This window comes from Vanacampus margaritifer, chromosome 10, assembly GCF_051991255.1.
Source record: "Vanacampus margaritifer isolate UIUO_Vmar chromosome 10, RoL_Vmar_1.0, whole genome shotgun sequence".
In the NCBI taxonomy this organism is placed as follows: domain Eukaryota; kingdom Metazoa; phylum Chordata; class Actinopteri; order Syngnathiformes; family Syngnathidae; genus Vanacampus; species Vanacampus margaritifer.
Window position 1 is genome coordinate 16,817,181 of NC_135441.1, and position 27,793 is coordinate 16,844,973.

The 27,793-nt window shown below is 39.4% G+C and overlaps 1 protein-coding gene across 1 annotated transcript; it reads right to left on the reverse strand.

Annotated features, from left to right (window-relative positions):
* Positions 1 to 169: 169 nt before the first annotated feature.
* Positions 170 to 27,476, reverse strand: LOC144058790 (ras-GEF domain-containing family member 1C-like). Its single transcript, XM_077577316.1, has 14 exons — positions 27,114 to 27,476; positions 12,506 to 12,721; positions 11,002 to 11,124; positions 10,744 to 10,881; positions 8,394 to 8,615; positions 7,575 to 7,649; positions 6,060 to 6,161; positions 5,276 to 5,378; positions 5,112 to 5,191; positions 4,442 to 4,537; positions 4,271 to 4,366; positions 4,063 to 4,186; positions 3,184 to 3,256; positions 170 to 1,725 (listed from the first exon to the last, which is right to left on the reverse strand). The coding sequence occupies exons 2-14, from the start codon at positions 12,713 to 12,715 to the stop codon at positions 1,701 to 1,703; spliced, it is 1,467 nt and encodes a 488-aa protein (XP_077433442.1). The 5' UTR covers positions 12,716 to 12,721; positions 27,114 to 27,476; the 3' UTR covers positions 170 to 1,700.
* Between the last annotated feature and the right edge of the window lie 317 nt (positions 27,477 to 27,793).

Here is a 27,793-nt window from a genome sequence, read left to right on the forward strand (position 1 = left end):
AATTTCAGAGTCTGCACTGTTTTTCTTTTAAGAATCAATAGCATACTTCTAATTTTACCAGCCCCCTTCTAATATCTTTATTTGTACTGAAGTGCATCAACAAAACTTACCAACCAGTTATGTCACAGTACACAGTTGAAACGGTGTGGTATAAATAAAGATAAACACCTGAGCATGGCTTACTTTATTAAAGGTTTTAAGTAACACACATTTTGCAGTGATGCTGGAATCAAAGGTTTCAGTTTGACCTAGATAACAAAAGAAAACAGTGGTGCATCCCACCCTTAAAACACACTTGCTGTAAAAATGAATACGATGGATGTTGTGCAGGCGATTGTCATCAAAATCACAGGATAAATGTAATCAAAACCGATCCATGGTTGCCATAACTGATCTTTAAGGTTACAGGGAAAGTTTATGGTTGAGGAGCAGCGTTATTAGTCTTACAGAGAGGAAAATGTGCATCTTAGGAGAAAATATTGACATCAAGCTATTATAATGAAGAGGGTGGTTTTGAAATGCTTGTAATTACACTTCCCTATTAGGACATCCTTATAAAGAGCTCCAAAAAGCACGAGAAAAAGGCTAAAAATCAAACCCACAAAACAATCACACCTCACATAAGATGGACCTGAACCGGTAAATTCATATGGCACAATTTCCCTTCATTATTAACACTGTCCTTCATTAGCATATACCAACGCATCATCACTACAGCTTGTGGTATAGTCACAAGGTGAACTCGCCGAATGCCCCTTTAAGAAAGAACCCACTGTAACATGCCATATCACTTCATTTGAAAGTAAAAGTACAATAAACAATACATCTGTCAGCACAGAAATCTCCATAAATATAATAAGACAACTGAACATCAGTCAAGAGGAAAGACTTCCTGAGGAGCAGAAAGATGAGGGCTGCATGTACACACTTGGCTAAGCTAACTGAAGTTTCCCCGCATTCATGGCACAATACATGTGAAACGAGTAAACACTTTTCCAACAGCACCCCAGACTGCAAAAATAAAATACAATAAATAATAATTAAAAAAAAAAATTAAATAATAACTTCCAGTCATTCATGTAGTAGACAATCTCAGTTGGAACACATGGAGGACACACTTGCACACACTCACTTAAAATACTTCCCAATCCTCCCAGTCACACACACACACATGAATTCCTTCACTACAGGAGACCAACAGTATAAAACTCAACAGCTGATATGGGCAAGCCAGCGCCCTTCACATCATGGAAAGTTTCATTACAGTACGTTACAATGTAAGGAAATTGTCAAATAAAAGAGCTATCGAGGCGGCTTTGGACCTAAAAGCGAAAAATTGGGAGAAGCAATCACCAAAACAACAACAGCATCAGTAGGAATTTGATGTTATAAAGTGGTTTTCCCTGTAACGGTACTCTCCGTGGTTGTAAACACGTCTTCACAGAGTAAATGAACGTTCATCATGATACTATGTCAAAATGTGTTCAGTAGCTTCATTATTTTCACATCTTTTTTTTCTTCATCACACCCTTTTTTTTTTTCCTTCATCTTGATGAATCCCGTTCATCATCCTTTTTTTTTATTCATCTTTTCTTCATAGAAAACACCTAAGTACCAGCTTGGTTCCTTCACAGTTCGTTATAGTGCAATGAGAACTTGCGCTCCCCCTGCTGGCGAGAGGAAAAACTGCCATCAGCGCCTCATGTCTTTCCCAGAACGTTTGACCTGGGAGGGAGAATAAAGATGCTGAATGAGAGATTCTCGCAGAATTACGTTTATTTAACATGCTCATAGTAGTCAATTATCCTTAAATCGTTTTTCAGAGAGAAGGCAACGTTTGGACGGAAGGGGATTTTCGTCTGTCTGTTTCGTATTTATTGGTACAAACGTACACTACAGAAAGAAAAAAACGTGAAAATGGCCGCCGTTGGCCTCACTTCTCGCTACAGCGGCATTAGCAGTCCAGGTTATTATATTTATTCGGACGATCCGCCATGTTTTTCCGCGTGGACGTACTGACTCGTTATTTTCATTTGGGTTTTCCCGTGTAAATAATTTGCTCGCCACCTCCAGCCTGAGCCACTGACATCGCTCATAAGAGCTCGGCAGTAACGCATTTTAACTGCAGTTGCAGTGTGGCGCCATTAGGGAGGCGCTATATCAACAGCAGTGCACCGGAAAGACCTGAAGCAACAACCGAAGAAGAAACAGCGTTCTTTTTTTTTTTCTTTTTTTTTTTAACTTTAATGTACCGAAGAAGAAACAGATCATGGAGCAACCGTTGCACACGCCCATTTCCTGGTTGTGAGGCAGAGGTGGCGTGCTCCAGCCATCAAACGCAATATATAAACATAAAAGTGTTTTACAACAACGCTGAACTATATTTACAATTTAATATGCAATAGTGGATGAATTTTTAATGATTGTAGAAAAAAAAAGGCAAAAATTAATGGCAACTTTGTATTCATATAATTTCTAGTCCCTGATCGTAAAATTGCCGATAATGGCCGCCGCGAATACCGATACCTTAAAATAATACTTTGTACTGGTAGTCGCCCATCATAGTCAGGATGATACCACCTCTGCCTGATTTTGAGCCAGGGAAGACTTACCTCAAACTGTTTTAGTGGAAAAATAAATAAATAATAAAAATAATTATTTCTACTTCTATTGCGGTGAATGTTGCTCATAAATAATATGCCAGAGGCCCTCTTCACTGCCTCCTATAGTCTGGGAAAAAGAGTATGAAAAGATGCAATCTGAAAATGAACTAGAAGAAGGTGACAAAGAAGAACTCCTCCAGAACTGCGACACGTGAGTACATCACATTTTTAATACTTAATTTGAGTCACTTAATAAAGTTTTTTTTATTTAGAAAAAAATATATATTTCACCACTCAACAGTCCTCATGATAATGATGATGACAGACTGACGAGCCAATACAATTTATTGACGGTCTTAAAATAGTGACGGATTGACTATGACAGATGGCTGTCCCGGTCGTTGACGAATGATGTAATGTCAAAATGAATTGACACGCCCACCTGTGCAGAATACACACATTTGTGGCATGTATAGTTCCAAGATGACAACAATGTTCCTTGATTTAACACACTAGTAAATCCCGGTCATCAAATTTTAAGGTGAATGACAATACATTATTTGATTTGACTGACACTTACCTGAGAGCTTTCCACCTGTCCTTTTCAACCTGGTTCTCTGGACTCTCACTCTCATAGGATGCAAGGTAGAGTCCTGCCAAGAAGCATTTTTATTTGACATTAGAATTTTTCATCCAATGAGCTCCAATAAAAGAGTTATGTCCAAATTTGAGCTTGAAATATAATAATGCTCAGATTTAATTGACATTGTAATGCTGGCAAGTGTTTCTAATATTTTGGAAGCACCTTCTTATTTGATGGTTGCAGGCTAACACCATTTGCAAAGTGCCACCACAATAATCAACATTATTAACTCATTCACTGCCATGAATTCATAAAAAAAAAAATATATATATATATATATATATATATATATATATATATATATATATATATATATATATATACACATATACATATATAAAAAATTAGGGGCGACAGGTGATTACAATTTTTAATTGTAATTAAGCGCATGACTTCACTAGTTAACTCACGATTAATCACAAATTTTATATCTGTTCTAAATGTACAATAAAAAAATCTAGGTTTTCATAGTCTTGTTAACAAAAGTGTGAAAAAATGTTAAACTAATAGAAATAGTTTAAATTAATTTTTGACGTTTATAGCCATCAATGGCAATGAATGAAAAAAAAAGAAGAAGAAAACATTATAAAAAAATCTAGGGCGTCAGGCGATTATTATTTTCTTAATCGTAATTAATCGCATGACTTCACTAGTTAACTCACGATTAATCACAAATTTTATATCTGTTCTAAATGTACAATAAAAAAATCTAGTGGGAAAAAATGTTAAACTAATAGAAATAGTTTAAATGAACTTTTGACGTCTATAGCCGTCAATGGCAGTAAATGATTTAAAGAAAAAAAGAAAAAAACTAACCATCCTCACTGAAGATGGGAGCGGTGTGGAGGTAATGTAGAATGGCCTGATCCTCCTCAAACGGACACTCCACCTGCTTCCAGATCATGAATTCCCCAACTTGCCTGCCCAGCTCCACAAATTTCTAAAACAAGTTCAACTTATTTTCAGAAACAAAAAGAGAATGTTTTCCCCTACGGTGGTCACAATAAAACAGTATCTCGCCCACCTCAAAGTTAACGTGGCCGTTGGGAAGTCGATTGGCGCATCCTTCATTCAGGAAGTAAATATCTTTAATGAGAAGGCTGAAGAAGGGGATCACAATCTGAGGGGGGAAACGAAAGTGAGGGAAAAGCAAGACGAAGAGCCAGAGAGGCGGCGGGACAACGAGAAGGCCCACCTTTTCTCTGTTGCTATTGGCCGTCCGAGAGCGATGGGCGGCGCCCCTCAGGGCGGTCCTGTAGTTGTAAAAGTTCCCTGTAGGATCCATTTGATGCTGTCAAGGGAAAGCGCGAGATATAAACAAATACACAGATGGGTGAGAATCGTAATATTTTTTCAGTTCTAAAGCTAAATCCATACTAATGTTATATTCTTTCCCTTTCCTTTCTTTTCTTTGATCCTTCCTCGGGTCTCCTGACAACCTCACGACTCTAGCTGGATTCTGAAGTATTCGGTTTAGGTGAACGGTTTGGCATTTTGAATATGTTTTAGGTGAATTAATGAGTACACACTCACACGCACGCACACACGCACATACTCACGCACATGCAAAATAAAAAGTAAAAAAAATAATAAATAAAAATAAAATAAAAAGAGAGAGAGCAATGATGATGACAAAAATTAAAAATTAAAATTACCGAATGAACAATACTGAGCTCTCTCAAAAATGGAAGAAAAAAAAAGTAATGTTATATTTTGGTCCTGTGTGGTTTATAATAATAGATCAAAGTAACCAAACACTTTGGAGTCGTCCATTTTTGGCAATAAACGTGGCTCGTATTTTATTTGTACATTCTACTTTTGGCTACTACTTTGTATTTGTCGCTTAGTGAACAGTATTTTCTTACCTCCAAAATAAAGAACTTAGCAGTCTTGGCCTTGCCCCAGGTCTTCTTCAGTCTCGACACAGGACTCATATTCATACCAGCTGGGGGGGTTGGCGGACATATTTGAATTATTAATATCATGCGATGCCTTGACATTCAATCAAGCATAAAGTTAATGGACTCACATATGATGGCCATGAGTGAGTTGAAGTTTCCGATGTTGAAACACTCTCTGGCCACGTCGATAAAAAACTCGATCACCAGGGCCCTTTGCTTCTTTTTTGCAGGCTGTAATCGACAACAAATAACCAGAATAAGGACAGAGAGAAATCGATCAGCCTGTTCATTATTTTGTGGAACCTCTAATGAGGTGTTCCTTTTACTAAAGGTCAAACGCCTTGCTTGAAATGAGTGGAAGTTCACTAAGGAACCAAACAGTAAATGCTCAAATCAGAGTAAAGTGATTTGGTCTTAAGAAGAAAAGAAAAAAAGGACATTCAGATCTGTTAAGAAAAATGAAAGAAAATTGCATTAGGAAAATATATGCATACACAGAGTAACCACTAGAGGGCACTCACGATTCATAAACTTTTTATTGCTAGTCATTGCAGGAAAGAAGCCGTCTTTCAAATTTAAACTGATCAAACATATAATATATAAAATTTGTAATACAGGGCTTTTATTTTACAAAATTAAATTGCTTTGAATTGCGTCATATAACATATTAAACAAAAACATAATTTTACACCTTGAACTTAAGAACAAAGACTTTTTCTGTCACAAATAAATCTGTTAGTGCGCACTTCTCTTTTGCCGAGATCATCTCACAGGTGCGGCATAGCAAAATACTGATTAGACTGCATGATTATTGCACCTGTGTCTTTAGCCACCCGCAATGAAAGGCCACTCTAAAATGTGCACATATTTACATTTTTGTTCCGTATAAGTGCACCCATATCCACGACTCACCATGCAGATCTCAGTCGCTACCAGATAGCACAGCCGGTTGAACCACCTGACATACGCCTCCAGGTTGGAGGTTTTCTTCTGGTCACTGAAGCACGACTGTTGCTGATGCGCACACACGCACACACACAAACAAGCAAATACAAGTGAATAACGGAAATGCTTCTATCGGGAATTGCTCTAATGGTAATTAGCTTCCTGTCTACAAGATGACCCCCTGCGCGAGCGTAAATGACAAAGGCAGCAGCAGGCTGAGAGCATCGGTAACACGATCGATGGCGCGAGCAAGACCGTACGGCACTTCAGAGACGCTAAGCAAAAACAAAAGAAAAGCCCAGCATTGTTCAACACAACATTGCAAATGACACTGTGCTTGTTGTGACCCTCAATGCGTTTGTGCGTGAATCTAAATAGCCACACTATAGAGGACCAAAAATGCCAAAATAAAAAATAAAAGTGAAAATAAAAACGGATAAAAAAAATTGTAATTCAAAAAAAATATTTTTGTAATTCAAAAAAAAAAAAATATATATATATATATATATATATATATATATATATATATATATATAATATAAAGTAAACATAAATACAAAACGAAAAAATAAAAATTTATAAATCTTATAATATAAGAATAAATGTTGAAATAAATACAAAAAGAAATATATAAATAGAATTAAATCCCAATCAATCAATAAAAACTCTGCTCTCATATGTATTTATTTTATGCTGCAGACGCGGTCAGCATGAAATCCATCCATCCATCCATTTTCTTGACCGCTTTTCCTCACTAGGGTCGCGGGGGTGCTGGAGCCTATCCCAGCTGGCTTCGGGCAGTAGGCGGGGTACACCCTGAACTGGTTGCCAGCCAATCGCAGGGCACACAGAGACGAACAACCACACTCACATTCACACCTAGGGACAATTTGGAGAGTTCAATTAACCTGCCATGCATGTTTTTTTTTTTTGGAATGTGGGAGGAAACCGGAGTACCCGGTGAAAACCCACGCAAGCACGGGGAGAACATGCAAACTCCACCCAGGAAGGCCGAAGCCCGGACTCGATCTCACGTCCTCTGCACTGGGAGGCGGACGTGCTAACCAGTCAGCCACCGTGCTGCCCGTCAGCATGAAATGCATCATGAAATGTTATTCAAATGAGGGGGCGGTCCTAAGTGTGTCTTGGGTTGGGTTGTTATTTTAATTTACATTTATATTAATTTTTTTAAATTTAATTTTTTAATTACAGTATATTTTTTATATCTGTTTTTATTTTCACTTTTATTTATTTATTTATTTTTTGGGACATTTTTGGTCCTCCATACCACACAGCACAACATAAACATATTAATAAACTATAAATATGGATGACTTTATTTTTACGGGTGTCCCGATAGAACTTTTCACTTCCGATATGATACCGATATTGCAGCCTAGAGTGTTGTCCGATACTGTATATGGATGCAGAACTAGCAAAACTAAAACTATATAATTATACAATTAAAACTTGACAACCTACCCGGGTTCCATCAAGCGGGTCTTTTTGAACAAAAGCTTGAACAAACTCCTCTGGTCCAATATGACTCAAATGTTCCTGGAAAACACACACAGACACACAGAAACACATTAATAACTCTTTCATTTCAGTAATGGAAGTCAATCAATAAAAGGAAGTAACGACGCATTGACGAGACTCACTGGAATTATGTTTCCTCAAATGGGTCGCACGATATTATCGTCTATTAAGATAATATTGTCAGAATCATAATTTGACCTTTTGTCAGCTTGAGCAGCCTTCAAAATAAAATGTCGCCTACATGAAATTTGTTAGGCTTGTCGTTGTTATGTCTCAAGGAAATAAATGCAAATCATTGTAATGTCAAGTGTGAGTGTGTGTGGGAGAGTGTGAAGCTGTCACATCTAATACACTCACTGCAGTTTATCCACGTAGTTTGCTGCCCCGGGGCGCATGACTGACTTGGTTGGGGTGATGTCAGCGCTCAGACACGGGTCTATGCAACCGCCCACTTCACATAAACGCGCCCACACGCACGTGCACGGATCGACGGGACTGCCTAAGCAACCATTGGTGTTCTTTTGCCGTGTAGTTTGTCTCGCCTGCTGTTAAATGACTTCCAAAATGGAGACCAACTATTTTCACTTTCACGTTTCCCCACCTACGCTACACGACGCTATCTCAAGGCTTGACCAACCTTGGCCCCCCGTCTCCGATCCCTCACCAGCCGTTTCTCCTCACCCATCCTCGTTATCGTCTCATTTCCTGACCTCTGTCCGACCCCCGGCCTCCCCCCCTCCCTCCATCCCTCCCTTCCCTCACCAGTTCCACGTGGGTGAGCTGCTGTGCCAGTGTGTAAGGGTCATTGCAGATGGAGAGCATGTCCTTCTGGATGGGCGGGGGCTTGGTCTTGAAGGCCACGAGCTTGTCGGAGATGTAGGAGGCATTGAGGGAGACCTTGATGATGCTCTCCTCCCCCTGACTCATCAAGGCCAGCCTTTGGCTCAGCTTCTGCAGAACCTGGTTTAAGGTTTTCCAGTAGGCCTGAGCAGACGAAAAATGAGAGGAGCGATGATCAGAATCAGATTTATTGGCCAAATATGTAAAAGACGCAAAAGGAATTTGTCGTCACAGTCACAACCTGTCAAGAGGGAGATAGAACAGAAAGCCTGGCGGTTCACTAATTAGTGTCCCAAGTTTCTTAGAAGTTAACGTCTTTTGTCCTAAAGGAGTACTGCCAGAATATCAATTGATTGTATCACACAAATGACCAGGGTTGTCGGTAATGAAAACTGATTACTAAAGTAATTTGCAATCTAATTTGACTGATTACTTGATTTAGAAAGTAACTAAGTTTAATTACAAGTTACTTTAGTAATCAGTTACATTCAGCAGACACCGACAACGATGGTCATTTGTGGTGATATGATACAATCAATTGATATTCTGTAATTAAACTTAGTTACTTTCTTAAGCAAGTAATCAGTAAAGTTAGATTACAAATTACTTTAATCAGTAATCAGCTACGTTTAGCAGATACTGAGATCCCTGGTCATTTGCGTGATATTCTGGCAGTACTCCTTTTGGAGTAAAGGGGTTAAAAAAGGATTAAAAGGAAGGGCTAACGGTTTGATATACTGTACGCTATGGTTTGGTCATGTGCTACAATACTGACCTTTGAACTATAATACATTCATCCCTCACTATATTGTGGTTCAGTTTTTGTGTCTTCACTGAATAACAGATGTTTTTTTTTTATCACACTTATAACCCCAAACCAAAAATGAAGATAAAAAAAATGACGATAAAATGCAATGACGTTAGCTCATTTGCCACAGCAGCAGTTAGAAAGAAATGTAATCCCCCCCATAGGATAGATACAGCCGCCGGTGCACGTTCAATGGCTGTATTGAACAAATGATAACAAAATACAGCAAACGCAAGCACATTCTTCGACCTACCAATGGCCTCAACTGAAGTTGTCACTCGATACCAGAGTGGCTAATGTTTAGCTAGTTTACAGTCAGCTACATTCTACATGCTCATTCACCGATTTTCATCTCAAACTAAAGGCCAGGCACACACACAATATTGTCGTTTTCAAATTCACACTAGTGAAAGTGTGATTTTAAAATATTAGAAACGAAAACATTTTTCATTCTGATTAATATTGTGTTCATGGAATATGAAAAAAGCACTAAATTCCAACCGTTTTTATCCATCTCAGGTGGCGGCCATTTTGTCACTTGCTGTTGACTTAAAATGACATCATAGTTGTTCAGGGCTCAAGTAACAACCAATCACAGCTCAGCTTCAGAAAACAGGTGAGCTGTGATTGGTCAAACCCGAGCCTTGAGCAGCACGTGGCAAAATGGCCGCCCTCTGCGATGGATAAAAACTGATTTTGCTGCTTAACTCATAATACCAGAATACTGTCTTTAGACTAGTGTGGCTGCATCGAACATATTACTGTTGAGAAAATTTTGGGGTTTATGAATAGTAAAAGACAAAATAAAATTGACACATCTCACTAACAAGTCTCGTCATTTGCAACACAAAATATTTTCAATGATGTAACTCATATTTTGTGCAAATATGATTCATCCGTTCTTTTTCCTGCACAGGCATTTGCAGCGATGCGGTGAGTAAGTGTTTCGCTTTGCTCCTCCCTCCCCCCAAATTCTGGTCACAAAGGCCGTGAGGTCAGTGTGCCGTACAAATGAACAACCCCCCCCCCCCCCCCACACACACACACACAAATACGTGGCCGTAAATAGCAGCCTGCCTTCCCTTCTTTCTGCCCTCAAATCTACTTCCTCCATCTTCGCTGCTCTTTAGCTCAGAATCCTCCATCCATCCATCCATCCATCCGTCTGTCCGTCCTCCCTTGAGGCTGCACATACAACCACTCCTCTTAACGTCCTTCTTTCCTCTCAGCCCTGCCGTGCAAGCATTGTGTAACACTGTGCTGTGGCTACTCAACCTCACACTGACACAGTGGTAGTGATTTAGCAGAATTCATTTCCCCATCACTGCATTCCTTACTCGAGCTATATAGAACGTACGCGTTACGTAATGATGTAGCTTGCTTCGAGTGTAGCATCCAAGAACCATTCCCAAACATCCATCCGTTCTGAACCGCTTATCAGATATTGAAAAAATATGTAATGACCTCATCGCAGGGAGCTATCCTGTGGACGATGTCTTTAAGGAGTCCAACCATTTTCTCCTCCTTAAAGTCAGAAGGGAACGTCTCTGTCCACTCGGTGAGCAGCTGCAGGATCTTGGGACCAAACTTGCGCACTTTTGCCTGTTGTTTGGATGACAACAATCATAAAGAAGTCATTTAGTTACACACGCGGCGAGGATGCGCTCTCAGCTGTGCGCATGAAGAAGTGCTGCGTGGTTTCAAATGTGGTGCAGTGCTCACCGTATCAAGTGGGCTCTGGTCCAGCTGCTGCTGCTTGATGCACAGCTCGCACACGCGGGCCAGGAGCTCCGGAGGAGGGATGAACAGACGGGCGCTCAGCAGGAACGTAAACACATAGGCTTTCTGTCAAAGGACAGAAGGAGACATTATTTGCCGTCGCGTCAACAAGTCCTGCGCTGAGGATGTGACTGTTGTGTGGCAAACATCTCAGAACTTGAAGCGATCGCATTGTCAGGAAGACAGTCAAGCTAACCGTAGCAATGCTATGCATGACGGTAACAAACACGCCACCAAATACAGTCATACGTGGATACAGGACATCAATGCTTTTATTTTGGAGTTGTTTGTGGCGGTCTGTGGTGGCTGAGTTGACTTGTCTTCCTGACTGAAGGACAGTTGGAGCCCAGTTTAAGTTTAAATTTGCCATCACAAACTGTTGGTGCCAACACATCATGTTTAATTGTTAATTAAGGAAACTTTAAAAAAAAATAATACCAAAATAAATACGGTGACATTATAAAATGTGGCACCTGTTCCAAGTGTTAGCGGCTAGGTGCTAGCCACTAGCCGCTAGGTGCTAGCCACTCCTAAGCGAGTGTCCCAGAGTGTCTGGCAGGCCCGTCAAACTTCTTTTCAAAGCCAGTTTAAAAAGATTAAAATTACTCTTAAAAACTTCAACGTTGACAGCCTTGACACACCAAACCAGGTTTACTCAAAAGTGCTGTTTTAGCTGATTAAATAGCTGCTGAGGTTCTAACGCCACTTCATCTCATAGTTCAAAATCTTAATGACGTTTCTTGAGAAGAAAATTGTTTGCTGCTATGTACAGTTAACATTTAGGAGAAAAACATTTTCTAAAAAATCAAACCAAAGGCTAGTCTAGTCATTATTAAGTGGAATGTGTTAGTTTGTGTATTCATAATTGTTCTATATGTTCAATCGTCTGAATACTTGATTATTCAATAGAATTTTCAGCAAGATATCCGAATACCAAAATATTCAATAGCTGCAACATTTTGGTGTCCAATACTGTACACAATGTTTAATTCTCTTTTGCTGTGTGTCATTTTTACAATAAACTCCATCTGGGAGTGACAAACAAACAGCCTGAATCGAGCAGGTTTTGCTTCTGATTTGTGGGTCCTCTTTTAGTTTCCTGTGATTTGATATTCTCTAATTTCTTGACAGTGGCAGTGAAAACATGTGCTCAATAATACTTTAAAAGTGTGTATTTTAGTTAGTTTAACTGTATTTTCACAACATTAATATTTAAACAATAACAATGGCAATGACAGCATAAGCTAATCGACACACTGATGGAAATAATTTTTTTTTGTTCCATTCGTGAAATAAGGCATCATTTTTTTCCTCCTTTTTGCTCAGGTTCTTTGTAAGCAACGCACAAATCCTCATGAATGAATGCAAAAACAGGAGGTGCAATATTTGGTGTTGATCCCGGTTACGATTATTCCTGGAGGTCAGCGCTCTACAAAGAGCCCTTTACCTCGGGGTAGTAGTCAGCAGTAGGCACGAGATTCTGGATGAGGGTTTCCAGTGAGGCGGAGCTGATGGGGGGCCCATCAGCCAGGCAAGCCGCAGGCCCCTGGCCCTCCTGTGCGGCCTCCTCCTCCTCCTCAGGCTCAGCGCAGGCCAGATGGGGGCTGAAGCCACTAGGAGTGGTGAACATGGTGCCTGAGCACACAGTCTGGGGCATTCCTAGCTGGAATAGAAGCAAATGCACATAAAAATAGATTGGCAGCAAAAAATAATAATAATAAAAAAGGCAGAATGATGAACAGACGAGTAGGAGAAGAAGTACTGTGTACTGTATGATGCTCTGTGTTTGGTCCTCTATTTATCCTCTCAGCGCATCATCCACTTTTCACTTTTGTCGTCATAGGGGGACAGCGGGTAACCCCCCCCCCCCCCCCGCCACAACAGCTGTGCCGTCTCCCACAAGACAGAACACCCAATGAAAATATGGGTCACTCAGTCGCTAAGGAAACCGGCTGTAAAATGAGTGTGTGGCCTCCATTTCCGCCCTGTATGTCTTTTGCTGTACGAAAGCATTGGGGTTACGCGCGTTAAAAATTCAACATGTCGCTGGGCTGACACCACAACGGAGCACTCAGTGAACTGTTGTGTAAGCTGAGAGCTCCGCACAAATACTATACAAACAGATGGTGTCATGTTCCTCAAGGTGCAATTGAAAAAAAAAAAAAAAAAAAAAGCTGACAGAAAGATCTTGAACAACATGTCAGATGTTATTAAGATGATGACATGGCTATTCTTTCGCTTGTCTGTCAGCCAGGGGGCGGGGCATACAAATGACACTTTGTTCCAAATATAAAAAATTTAAAATAAATAAAAAATGTTTATTTCCATTGTATTACTTAAAAATAAGGCACTGAGTTTTCATCTTTATATTTGCTTTTATAATAATGTGGAAGCACTGAAATAACAAAAATATTTTTGGGTGAAAAATTACTTAAAAGTAGATTTTAAACAATTGGATTTTGGAGATGATTACCAATTACTGAAAAGAGAAGAAAAGTAGAAAAGTGCCATACAGATTAAGCCCATTTCTCATCACGGAAATTCCAAAGTACAAAAATCAGTTACACGCAAATAAACTCGAGAAAATGAAGATACTGATCAATTAAGCACACCCTCTGTTCCTAGAAGAAACCCGAGAATGGCATTTTGTCATCCACGGGTGCCCTTCAATTCTCTTCAGCCACCTCAATAGAGCAGCATCCCGGCTGCCTGGGGTGAAAGGTCAATCGCTCACTGGCGCACATGTCTCCAGTTTCCTGTGAGATTGGTTCCGTTTCTCTTTGTTCCGCACCCCCGCCATTTCTTCTGAACTTCTTCATGCATGTGTACACACCTCGACCCAAACACACACGGACAGGCAAACAAAAGGCTAAGGGGGATGGGTGGTCTTACTGGCTTTTCGGAAACCAGCAACTTTATCTCTAGCTTTATGCCCATAGCTTCTAAAATTATTATTTTTTTTTTAATAAAAAAAAAAATTTTGTTTTTTTAATCACGTGCATGGTAAAATCGAAAACTGTCTGATGTGTTGGTTCTTTCTGTGACGTTAGACTTGCAGTTTCAAATAAATCAAAGTAGGTCCCCATGTCATGCTTCCCTCTCAAAATATGATGTGTCACTATCTAAATTAGTTTCAGGAGTTGGTGGTGTCCTTGAAGTAACCTCCACTGGACTGCATTACCACGGAGACGTGGCCTGATAAACGGTGAAGAAGAAAAAAAATCAAATTTGTCCGTGGTATAGGTTAAGCCAAAAAGGGCAGAACGTGATTTCTTTTAAATACCCAACATCTACTGTATAAATCATTCCACGCAAGCAAACCCTCACAGACAAAAATCATTTTTTGTTGAGTGAGATTTATTCTACGTGCACACACTGTCAAAGACTTCCTGTATCATTAGAGCTAATCTTCTATTTACTACGTACCAGCCTGCCTCCTCAACAGCAGCTGCCTGCTTGTGATTCACCACCGCGTCACAGCCATCCTGCAGTTACTTTCTCAAAGTCTGTTCAGTCGGGCAGCCACGCCACACGTGTGACGCAGTCGTCAATGTCTGCATGTGTATGACACATCGGGTCACACGCTGTACATTTACAAGCACTACTAAATCAGCTACTGTATTGAGATAAAAAGGGTTGAATACAAACTCTCTACAGCAAACTCTTCCATGTTGAAAAAGTAAAAAATTGATCCTAATTAATTTCTGTATGTATTGTAACTTTTTAGTCAGATATACATGGGTCACAACAAGCAAAAATCGTCAGTAAAATGGAGGTTATGTTAAAAAAAAAACACAAAGAGATTTGCTTTACATGAACCAGTCTTCACTTGCTATATTGAGGTTCATCACTCACACTTATATTCCAGATTTTTAAGGAATTACTTTTTCTTTTCTTTTTTTACACACAATACTGGTAAGTACAGAGCCCCTATTGTGGCATGGGGGGCGGAATATGTTTCTCATTAGGATGAGAAACTTTCTCATCCTAACGAGAAACGTTTTCGTCCTAATGAGAAACTTTCTCACCCTTTCGAGAAACGTTCCTGTTCTAAGGAGAACGTTTTCTCGTTTGAATGAGAAACCTTCTCGTTAGGATGACAAACGTCTTTACCTGCCATATGGAATACTTTCTCATCCTAAAAAGAAAATGTTTCGACGTAATGAGAAACATTTAAAAAAAAAAAAAAAAAAACGCCCCCGTCAACTCATAGCATACTAGCAAGCATAGCGTTTCACTTTATATGTTAGCATTAAGTCAGCGGGCTTCAATGAAATGTATTTATTTATTTATTTCTTAACATTCGAGTGTTTGAATATACAAAGTTGAATCTTGTTTTGTTTAACTTGTCAGTTTTAAATTAAAGTTCGCCTGGGAGTGACATATACAGCTTGAATCCAGCACTCTACTAACGGTGCTAGCAAGAGTTAAAACTAGCGCTAACGAATACATTCAAAAGTGTATTTTGTTAAGTTTGGGAGTGACATATACAGCTTGAATCCAGCACTCTAATAACGGTGCTAGCAAGAGTGAAAACTAGCGCTAGCGAATACATTCAAAAGTGTATTTTGATAAGTTTGGGAGTGACATATACAGCTTGAATCAAGCACTCTACTAACGGTGCTAGCAAGAGTGAAAACTAGCGCTAACGAATACATTCAAAAGTGTATTTTGATAAGTTTGGGAGTGACATATACAGCTTGAATCCAGCACTCTACTAACGGTGCTAGCAAGAGTAAAAACTAGCGCTAACGAATACATTCAAAAGTGTATTTTGATAAGTTAAGTATGTTATGTGTTTAAAGCATTTTTTTTTTTATTGATTTCCACCTACTACGGGGGCGTCTGGGACTGGAACATATCCCTAGGATCAACAGTTTTTACTCTATTTCTACTTTTGACAATGTTGTTATTCTTCCACTACGCTGCTTTCACAAATGTTTGCTTCCAATGTGACCAAGCGGTCAACCACAGACACACTACTCTTTCTCAGTGGCTGTCACTTTGTATTAACACCGCATGAAAACACACAAAGAAACACAAATAAGAACAGGTGAGTGTGGCGGTGTGAGCTCTAACCCCCCCCCTGGAAATCTCCATGGGCCAAGCAAGCAGCCCCGCTCTCTGTCTAGACTGAGAGTGTCATTGTTCAAGCCCTTTACGGCGCGCATGGGAGCGTGCATGTGTTGTCTGAGCTTCAGTCGGGCTGTTATCTTGGCCATCGGGGGGATCCGCTGGCTTTTGTTCGATTGTGATTAACACAATGGCGCTGTCGGGAGACAAGTCATTTTTCTATCAGCACCCTTGACTGTCTAGTGGTGAGTTGAGCAAAGCGGAGGTGTGTCGTACCCGTCGTAGTGTTGATGAAACAATGGCCTCGAACCTGAAGCTGTCAGACAGATTATAGTTACTATTCTTTGGTTTCATTGTCATCTATGAAACCGGTTTCACTACATATGACTAGCACAACACACACATACCTGCGTGTGTGTGCGTGTTTGTGAAAGGAGTAACTAGGTTAAAAGCAGCAGACTGAAGAGGCTTAGTCAGTCCAAATCGAATGGCAATCTGACCTTTGTCATTACAGAGTCGAAGGGCAAAGGTGAAGCTCGAATGGGGGTAGATGGAGTACAGTGGCAGCTTTGTTACCAACCATTATCACTTTTGAGGTATTTTTCTAGGGGAAAATACCGAAGGCTACATATCAGCTTTATCTACAATTGTGAATTTTTGGGAGTCTGTGAAAAAATTTTTGGAGGTCATCACACTTGTAGTCGCACCCTATCAATTTTTTATTTTTTTTTGCCCAAAGTGACCATGATAGTCTCGCAAAAAATGTAATAGCTAAAAAGAAAAAAACACACACACACACGTTCCATACACATGACAGACATTCCTCTAACAGACAATTCATATTATTCATATTTTCAGAATCAGAATTAGCTATATTGGCTAAGTATGGAAAAACACAAAAGCAAGTACAGTGGAACCTCAGAGTTAAAATTGAGTTGTTTTGTTACAAAATAACCCAAAGTTGGGTCAAGTAGAAGGTCGGTCCATTTTTTTTTTCAACCAAAATTGGTTATTTTTAACCCAGCATTTTTAAGGGGGCACCATTAGAGCCAAATTACTGACCATTGACAGTTTTGAAAATGATGCAGAGAGTCATCAAAAAAAATTACAATACGAATGGATATAAAGATAGATAAACCGATGGTAAAAAAAAAAAAAATCTAATTATGGTGTGGATCTTGACTAACTGTGTATGGAATCAATTGAGGCAAAATGGAGTGCAACTTATACCATCACGTGACTAAATTCTCAAAAGTGTAGCTGAGGAGTAACAATAAGGAAATACTGTAAATGCTTACTGGCTGCATTGAGGTGTCAGTTTCACAATACTTGATTATAAACAACAAACATCACACACATGTTCCGCTTTCTTTTCATCAGCTGTGCAAATGACTTCCTGAAAAGCTCCACTATGAAATACGCTCTCAATAATTTGCTCCATCTCATCAATGAGCACCAAAAATACAATTTATGTGGTTGTTTTGTTTTATAAATGACCTTATAGAACACAGAACTCCTAAAAAAAAATCAGGTTTCCTAGAGTGGCACAAAACCAGATTTAAAAGGTTCTTGCCCATGTTTTGTTTGCGCTAGTACTTCCTTATTCCTGGATGGCATACGTTTAGCTGCAAGAAGGAAGAGAAACTCGGAAAATTGTGTCTGTCAACGTGAATTTAGCATCCACGTGACCGCTCCTTTAACACATGGCAATGCCCTCTATTTTGGGAGTGCGCTCTAAAAACGTGCTTCCTTGTGTCATTTCGGTCCTGACACTGTTTTGCGCGCCCTGCTGCTGCTTTTGCAACTTCAAAAGTCTTCTTTGGAAAACTAAGCTGTGCTTCCAGAGAGCTGCAAGTTCCAACTTCGGTCTTGCCCCACTTATTCACTTCCCCTGTCAACATTCTGCTTCTCTATAGCAAGGCTTTTGTACCCCAAAGTATATAGACCGAATGGTGATGTACACGCTAAACGTATAATGCAACCATATGTTCAGCCAGCTCGCCATTGTGGTCTGTGGTGTGTGTCTGAGGAGGAGCGAAACCCTCAAACAAATGAGTTCATTGTGCCTTGGAGAAAAAATAAACTTGCATGCACACTTGCACCCACACTGCAGCCCAACGTAGGGTTGAGTTACCGCAGAGGCATTTTAGCCCCGCCCCCCACCCATTCTCCTCCAAGGCTATGCTATGACACATGTTGGGGAATCACACCTATCAGGGACACCCTGAGTCACTTTATTGACATGAAACGGGTTAACACGTGGCACCTGTTCCTCGGCCACCGACTATCTATCAAGACCGCTGGCCCGGTGGGTGGTGTCTGGTCGGTGCTGGATTTCACTTTCCTTTCTTTTCTTTGGTCCTTCCTCGGGTCTCCTGACGGCCTCACGACTCTGGCTGGAAGTGTTCGGTTTAGGTGAACGGTATGGGATTTTTTTAATAGGTTTTAGGTGAACTAATGAATACACACTCACACACACGCACGCACATACACCTACAAAAAAATAAAAAATAAAATAAAATAAATATATATATTTTTATTTTTTTTTTTTATATTTTTTTTTATTTATTTTTTTTTTAATTTTAAAATTACCGAATGAATAATACTGAGCTCTCCGGAGAAAAAAAAAAAGACCACTGGGGATTCTTGTCCACATCCCACCAAGCCAGCCTCATTCTTGAGCGAGTTTGGACACAGTTGTATGCATGCATACGGGTGGGTCATGCGTATGGGCTTGTAAAAAGGTAACTTAGTCACACCTTCACTGTACTGTAAATGCAACCATCTGCGCTTACTATTCAGCTGGAGCGGAGGAGGGTGATATATCTTTTAGGCACCATGCAAAGGCAAGCAGCAAGGATTGGAGGGCACCAGACGACCACCTTGTAAAAAAAGCTTTTATTCTCTGTGTCAGTTTCTCTCATAGAGGACAATGTTGTGAAAATGATCCCCATTCATTAAAAATGAATGAAAACACTGTAATATATACTACTGCCGTGCCAGTAGTTGGCGATACGAAGAAAGACTGAATGGAAAGCGTATCAAGAGGCCATGTTATGATGTAGGGATTGTGTATCCAGTCTAATACAAATATTTCTAGAGCACGTTTAAAAAACTACACATTTGACAAAAGTGCTGTACCAATTATTTGAAACATAAAAAAAATGGGATCACAATGGATATTAAAAGTCTTCACACCCTTGTTAACTCATTTTCTCCCAAAATGTATAAATATGTTCTATTTTAAATGTTTTAAGTGCCCCAAAGACGTATTTATACGTGTTTTATGTTTTCTTACGCTAGAGCATACAGAAGGCTTTGATACAGCCTCTCAACGGCAAAGAACGATTGAAGAAATTGTACTTATTACACAAACGGCCAGCAGGTTCCAGCAGAGCAAAAGACATCAACCAGGGCTATGTTGAAAAAAATATATTTTACTCACATTTCTAAATAGATTTGTGAATAATGATGAAACTTAGCTATATTCTAATACTAATTGCTGCAAAACGGAAACAGCTAGAAATATACTTTTTTTCCTGATGAAAGAAGAGACTCTAATCTTTCTTTTGGTAAGTTCCATGTTTTTTATAGCAATAGGACACAATGTTCTGTGGGCCTTACAAAATCCGTCAAAATCCAGTAGAACAGCCGGGAGTGAAGGGGATTGCTTCAGTGAAAATGGCTGGGAGTGAATGAGTTAAAGTAGAACAATTTAATTGGGTTCAGTGGGATTGCGATTCTATAGTTCGCTAGGCTTAGTTCGAAAGTGAGTTTTGCATTTTGCATACATATGAATGGACATGTTAGTAGTGTAAATAACAATAAAAGACGATTCAATTAAAAAGAAAAATTGTCATTGAAGATGATTAAAAAAAAAATTTAATGACTAAAACACTGCACACCATAGTAACAAGTAAATAAACAAAGCTGGCAAGTCTCTAAGGATGGGCCGGAAAACAACAAGGAGAGGAAGTTTGTTTCAAATTTGACTTGCTGAAACACACACAAAATAATCAACCTAACAGAAAGCTTACCATTATCCAACCTGCCGACACCACTTGAAAACCACTCTAAATGTAAGAAATGACACTTTTCTCTTTTTGATGGGCTGTATAATGACACTCTGAAATGAATTGGGAGTGTCTGACATTTGCTGTGCATCTTATTTACACATAATTGCAGTTGAGATGAGATATACTCTCAGCGGCGATGAAGCTTAGCGGTGAGTGTCCCAAATCTGCCATTCACAATGGACATAAATCTTTAAAAAAAAAAAATGAGGCAAGTACCAACATTCTTACAAAGATTACAATCTCCACAGGACAGGAGGGGAATTTTCTCTCTAAATATCAACATTTACTCCCACCACTTAACTCATTCACTGCCATTGACGGCTATAAACGTTAAAAAAATATATATTTTAACTATTTCGATTAGTTCAATGTTTTTTAATGAAAGCCTAGGAAAAAATATATAGTACATTTAGAACAGATAGAATTTGTGATTAATCGTGAGTTAACTAGTAAAGTCATGCGATTAATTACGATTAAAAAATTTAATCTACTTTATTATTATTTTTCCTGGAGAGCTCAGTATTGTTCATTCGGTAATTTTTATTTTTTTTATTTTTTATTTCTTCTTCTTTTTTTAATAATTTTAATTATGTTTTGTTATTTTTAATAATCTTTTCTTTTTAAAAGTAAAAACAAAAGATTATTAAAAATGAGGGGCGTCGGGTGATTAACATTTTTAATCGTAATTAATCATATGACTTCTCAAGTTAACTCACGATTAATCACAAATTTTATATCTGTTCTAAATGTACAATAAAGATTTTTTTTCTAGGTTTTCATACTCTTGTTAACAAAAGTGGGGAAAAAATGTTAAACTAATAAAAATAGTTCAAATGAATTTTTGACGTCTATAGCAGTCAATGGCACTGAATGAGTTAAGGGCTAGTCAACGAAAGAACGAGGGAACGAAAACAAAAGTGCATCAAACACTGAAACAAATGCATGCATAATACCTCAAATTCTTTTAAGGGCTCGTCTTAAAGAGCCTACTCATGTACACGCAGACAAACACAGCAAACGTGTGCAATGTGTTGCCGGCCACGCTAACAGATGCAAATCTCATCATCAGACGTCTACTGGAGTCATCACGGCTGTCTCCTCTCATGCAGATGAGATATCTATCTGCTCATTAGGACCAGCATGTCGTGCACCGTATCACTACGGATGTATGATGGCCATGCGCCATAATTAGTGCTGTGGGAATACACAATCCGCTCTGATCGTAATTCTTGCCTCGTATACACTAATGTGATTAGAGAAAGCACTATCATTAGTCGGCTCAAACTAACAAATCATTCTTTACCTTAACTGTCTACAAATCTATTAAAAGACTGATTTCATTACTGAATTTTGAATGTTATAATTTACCATAGAATAAAAGTCAAAAATATAAAGTCATTGTTGATGGTATGATAATGAGCAAAAATACTGCAGCATCATGTATTAAAATTACAGCTCTAAATAAAAAAAAAATTGGGGGATAAATTGTAGAAAATACATTGTTACCCTTCATTTTAAACAAAATACAATATATTTGGAACCAAGGAAATGTGCAACGTGTTGAGTTTCATTAAATGAATAAATGTAGGGCTTTGCAATTAATCAAAATTAAATTACAATTTCAATTATTATACTCCACAATTACAAAATCAGCATAATCGTAAAAATAGATTATTAATAATAAAAAAAATATTTGCTCCTTTAAAAATTTTTTTTTTTAAATGTATTCATCCAAAAGGAACTTGCATAATTATAGTTTTCCAAATAATTTCATTTGTCTTAATAATTACGTTTAAATGTTAAATACAATTAAACATTTTCTTGTTTTGTGCTAAAAAATAAATGACCATCCTAATCATGATTTCAATTATTACCAAAATAATCATGATTAATATTTTCTTCATAATCGAGCAGCCCGAAATAAATGTTAATATTCTTGTTCTGTTTTAAGTAACTTGGTAGTCGTCACAGATCTGTGTGCTACTCATGTTGTCTTAGGCTAACAAGTACCAGCTGGCACCATTTTAATTAGGATAATGCACATTAAATCATAGGCCTCAAACTCAGATCCTCATCTAGCATATTTTGGATGTTTCTATCCGCCAACACACCGGAATCAAATGATCAGGATCAGGATCAGGTTCCACAGAGCTTGCTGATGAACTGATCTGTTCAATCAGGTGTGTTGGAGGAGAGAAACCTGCACCCTTCGAGGACCGGAGTTTGACAAAGGGATCAGTGTTTGCACTGTGTGTTTTTCGTCTTGCTCCTTCCCTCCTCTTCCTCTGTGCATAACTGCTCACCCCTCGCCTTCCTGCTCACCGAGAAGACAGTTCATTGGAGGCAATAAACTTCAAAGAGGCGTCTCGTTTACTCAAATCTGCAAGCAGTTGTTGAAACCTTGCTTTTTCAAAACCGCAATAAACCCTTATCTATATATGAGATGTAGCAAGATGCCGGGAAAATAGAAGAGTCCGCTAAGACGCAATCAGCTCCATTGCTTTTTCGACCCAGCCAGTCCATATGTGTCAATAGCCATGTGGCGGTTGCAATGCTCGTTCCTACTGTGTGTGTGCGTGAAGCGTTACCATGGAGTCAAGGCTCCTGTTGGGAGGTAATTAGACGCCTGTTGAACTCCCCACTGTGGCTCCCCCACTTCCCTCTTTGTCAAAATTCCTTTTGTCCCCGATTTGTCAGCCTATATGGAGGCACATGACTCTTTTGACAGAGCGACTCCGCTCCGCAAGTTCAGCAGTCTAAAAATATCACGTGAGGCTCTGTCAGGTGCACCGTCAAAATGTTTCTGTCCTCTTTTCTAAACCATCGATCCATTTTCTAGGCTGCTTATCCTGTTCAGGGCCACAGTGGGATAGTGACTTCCAGCTGGCTTCGGGGCCACCTGTCAATCAAAAGTAGAATTGAGAGGGGAAATGACAACGCCCCTGCCGATCCCCTACATAATCTGATTTGTCAAACTGAGGTGTTTCCCCATTGGGCAAGAACACTTGGAAGATGTTTTGACAACGAGATGAAAATGCACACTCAGCATTTTATTTTTTTTTCACCATATATAGTATCAACTTCCTTTTTGTATTGCGCGACTTCCCCGCAGGAGACCTCATGAAAAGATTTCAGTTCCTGTCAGAGGCACTATTTGGATTACAAGTATTGCAACACTTGACCATGGAAAGATGATATTTAAAATAACAGGTCATCATTGCGCACCAATTTCCAGGCGTGACCAATATACACACGCTTAATCCAGCTGTTTCATTCATAGAAATTTATTAAACTCTTTGACTGCCAGACGTTTTCAGAAAAGGGATGCCGTGGGTGCCAGCCGATTTAAGCATTTTTGACTGATCTTTCAAGGTCCACAGAAAATTATGTGTTTGGACTATGGAAACACACATACTACCAAATGAAAGATTGGACTCTCATCTTTCATCAGAAAAAAAAGTTTGTTTCTACCTTATTCCGTTTTTCAGTAATCAACAATAGAAAATGGTTAGTTTCACCTCAGTTTTGAAAAAAACGTATTTTAACGTCTTTGGCCCTCCTCCATAGGATTTTACTAAACGTTATTTAACGTTTTTGGCAGTCAAAGAGTTAATCAGGCCTGAAAAAGTAGATGATCTAATTGTTGCCGTGTTACTGTCTCAGATACTCCATTAGCATAGCAACAGAGCTAGCTCACATCAAAAATAATAAACAATAGTTATATTGTCTAGATTTATGCGGATCTTATTGGATGGATCGGATCGGAAGATATTTTGCATTTATTCAAAATTGGTGATTGGCTGTAATGTCATAATTTGCTGATCAATCTTCTTTTCCCAATTATTTTACTATATTTTTTAAATAATTTTGCCTTTTTTTTCACCAATTTTCTATGACTTCAACATGTTTTGGATAATTTTTTTAGGATTTTAAGTATTTTTCCCCCCTAATGCATTTTAATGGGTGTCAATTATAGACACATTTTGGCTCTATGTGGGCTGGGCCGGTCCCAAGCCCCTACAAATTGTTTAAATAGATATATTGGTCCAACTTATAATCGGATCCGCTGATCGGCTCCAAATTCCTGATCGTCTGTGTAAAGTTTAAAATATATATTTTTTCTATAGCACTACGATAAAAATCTTAGCACAGCACTAATTGCAAATATGGTAAGCGGTTTCGGAAGATGGATGTATGCAATTGCATCATTTCATCCATTTTTCATCGTGCTTGTCCTCATTACAAATATGCTGCGCCTACCCCAGCTGTCTATAAGCGAGCGACGAGGAACACCTTGTACTACTTTGCAGCCAATCACAGCACGACAGATTAATTAATTGATTAAGAGGATGTCCACGATCCTTTGGGATTGTATCACTCGCCCGTATATGCCGTTTCCTATATTGCTGTTTTGATTGCTTTGCCTCAAGACCATGATAGAATTATCTCACGTCTGTGGAATAGTGAATTGGAATTTCTGCACTGACACACACCATAAACCTTGTGGCGGCGATAAAGCTGTCATTGCAAGCGGACGGGCTGCGTCTCCAACCCCAGACAGGAAAACAGACCCTGCCCTCTTCTTACACAAACACTAAGAGGCCTTTCCTCTTGCTAGACCTGTCTCATACTCTGATTAACTCAGCACACCTGGTCTTATCTACAAAGCAAAGTCAAGTTGCGGGGGAACAACATATTGCTAACTCTGTCTGTACCTGCACACTTGTTGTGACTCATGCACTCATAGGAAGGAGGAAGTCGTTCACGTCAGTCAAATAAAATGCTTGTCGAAAAAAATATTTGGTGGTCCTTTGTCCTTTTTTTTTTTTTTTTTTTACATGCATCAGAGGCCAATTACTGTCTAAATCTGTGTTGGTGAGCACTTCTCCTTTGCCAAGGTAATCCATCCACCTCACAGGTGTGACATCAAGATGCTCCATTGTGTGCTCTTTGTAACGGAATCCATGTACCGCCGTTGCGTAATCAGATTGCAAAGAAAATGTAACTGGATCCCATTACAGTTACAGGAAAAAACATGTAATCAGATTACAGGTACATTTATTTAAAATGGGGATTACTTTGAGGGATTACAATTTCTACGATCAGAGAGAGTGCGAAAGAGGGCGAGAGAGAGCGCTACATGTCGGGGAGGTGGGAACGAACAAACTGACTAGTCGTGTCTTCCACACGCGGGCAGTTTGAAAAAGCTTCACGGACGGGAGGAGGAAATGGCGACCGGTATTCACTGGAACTTACTCGGAGCGAAAGTTTGAGCTGAGAGTCCAAGCGGCATGCTACGTGCTGTAGTTTCTTGCTAACTAGCCCGCTAGCCTCCAACCATGATGTGAGTTGCACCTTAAACATTATACACAGCATATAAACTTGTGACTGGGATAAAAGTTCATTTGGCAGTTGATGTCACACATCGTCATCCTCATGTACAGTATCTATCTATCTATCTATCTATCTATCTATCTATCTATCTATCTATCTATCTATCTATCTATCTATTTATCTATCTGTCTGTGAGGTGTGGTTGCTTTTAGTGACAGTTCGAAAACAGCATATGGCCTTCAATTAGTCAATCAATAGCCTACATGCTTTTTAATTACACAAGGATTTTTGCTATTTGTAGGCTGCAATATATATTGTGGTGATATTTATTTTTATTTTGTCTTCATGAGCATACTCAGTATTGGAGTAATCCAAAAGTAATCCAGTTACATTACTTTAATGTCATGGTACTTGGATTACGTTACTAACTACATTTTTTAGCAGGTAACTTGTAACTGTAATGGATTACATTTTAAAAGTAACCCTCCCAACCCTGCTCACATCTTATGTTGTAAATAATCACTTTGCTGCAAGTTGCTTCTCTATCTCATCACTAAAATATTACACATGTTTTTGACAACTACTCTATTACTCTCAACAAATTGCACAACAAGGCAAAGTTTCAGGAAGCGGCCACTATAAAACCTAAATTGAATGGAACCAGCTATTATCTTCCCTATCGTTGACTGTTACCATGTCATCATGACTGTTGTGAAAAGGGCCAATACTTGTGGTGGCCATTCAGTTATTCAACAGTGGCTGGAGAATAACAACACACTGCCAACATATCTCAGAAAACATTTCTCAGGGTGGCAACCCTCAACTGGAAGACGTTTTAAATGTCCACAAATGTGATTAGAAGCACCGAGAACAGCTTGAGCGTGTGGGAACGACGCACACAAGTGGCTTGACTGGTAATATCAGCAAACCCGAGTCGTCTTCCGCCCTACCTAACTGGTTTGTGACCGAGCTCGCCTCGCACTTGCGCACCTTGCAGTAAGCTGCTAAAGACAGATAACAAATCCTTTTCAGCTTGCTTGTGCCAAGCTGCTACATCAGTCAGCCTGGGGCAAAAAAAAAGAAAGAAAAAAAAGGTTGCTTTACAGCAACATTCTGATTTTTTTCTCCCATTTCTACTATACACAATATATATACACATACATACATATACAATTTGGAGTAATTATTACATTATGACAGCCCTTACATTGGATCTGATGAGACTGTGCAAGTGAGTTGACACGGATCGTATACTCACCACTAATTACAAAAAGAACGTTTCCACTCTCATGCAGTGTAAGAGTTACAAGAACGATCAATGGCCACCATCTTTATCGTTGCACGGTCCAATACTGTACCGCCACATGGTCACTCGGTCACCAAAGCCGGGTTGCAGGGTCCCTTCATACGCCCCTTAAGACGTGCGCACACGCACAATTAAGTGCAATTATTGAAAATTGGATACCACAGATGGCACGGCAAGTAATCATATTTTTTAGAGGAAACGCACTGGCCGAGGGCGTGAACTAATTTAATTACGTTTATAGTGATAATGTAAATGTGTCATCTTACCACCACTACACTGCAAGCCCCATTCTTGATCCGACGAGTGGTTATCCGATGTAAACACTAGTGGACCTCCAGATATCTCCCAAATTCTTACGTCCACGCAGCACGATCACACTCCAAACAGGCAGCGCAGCGTGCGTGATTGATGTACGAGGAGAAAATGTTCCTCCTGCGTGGGGTAGGGTGTGAGAAAAAAAAAATCCTGCCAGGTGGAGAGGAGGGCCACGGGAGGCGAGTTGACGCCGTGTCAAAGTGTTTCCCCAAAGGCGTGGCGACCGTCCTGCTCCGCGCCGAGATGAGACACGATGGAGGTTATCAACACGTCCACACAGTGCAGGAGATGAGACACGAGAGGAGAGAAGTACTCGCAGTCGTCAAGTGCGGAGAATAATACGCGCTACTTCCGGTTCAGACTTTCAAAACAAAACTAGGACAGGATGACGACTTTAAAATCCACAATCAGTGTTCCTTATTTCAGACCATGTCAGGGGGTTTAGCCACATTGTAAATCTTTGACTAAAGCTTTTAATTATATAGGGATGACAATATCATCATAGTTACCAACCTTTATAATAAAGGCAAGGTCATTACAGGGGAAGTCCCCCCAAAAATATTTACAATAACATGTTTTATACAGCCCCACTAGTCTAAACGCGGTATTCTGATTAATATTGTGTTTGTGA

What these genes read in the sequence shown, in the direction of transcription:
- LOC144058790 (XM_077577316.1), bottom strand. Translation starts at nt 12,715, where the DNA reads ATGCCCCAGACTGTGTGCTCAGGCACCATGTTCACCACTCCTAGTGGC. An exon ending in CTAAGTTCTTTATTTTGGAG is followed by an intron (nt 4,538 to 5,111) that starts GTAAGAAAATAC and finishes TTCCCTTGACAG; the next exon opens with CATCAAATGGATCCTACAGG. An exon ending in ACGGCCACGTTAACTTTGAG is followed by an intron (nt 4,187 to 4,270) that starts GTGGGCGAGATA and finishes AACTTGTTTTAG; the next exon opens with AAATTTGTGGAGCTGGGCAG.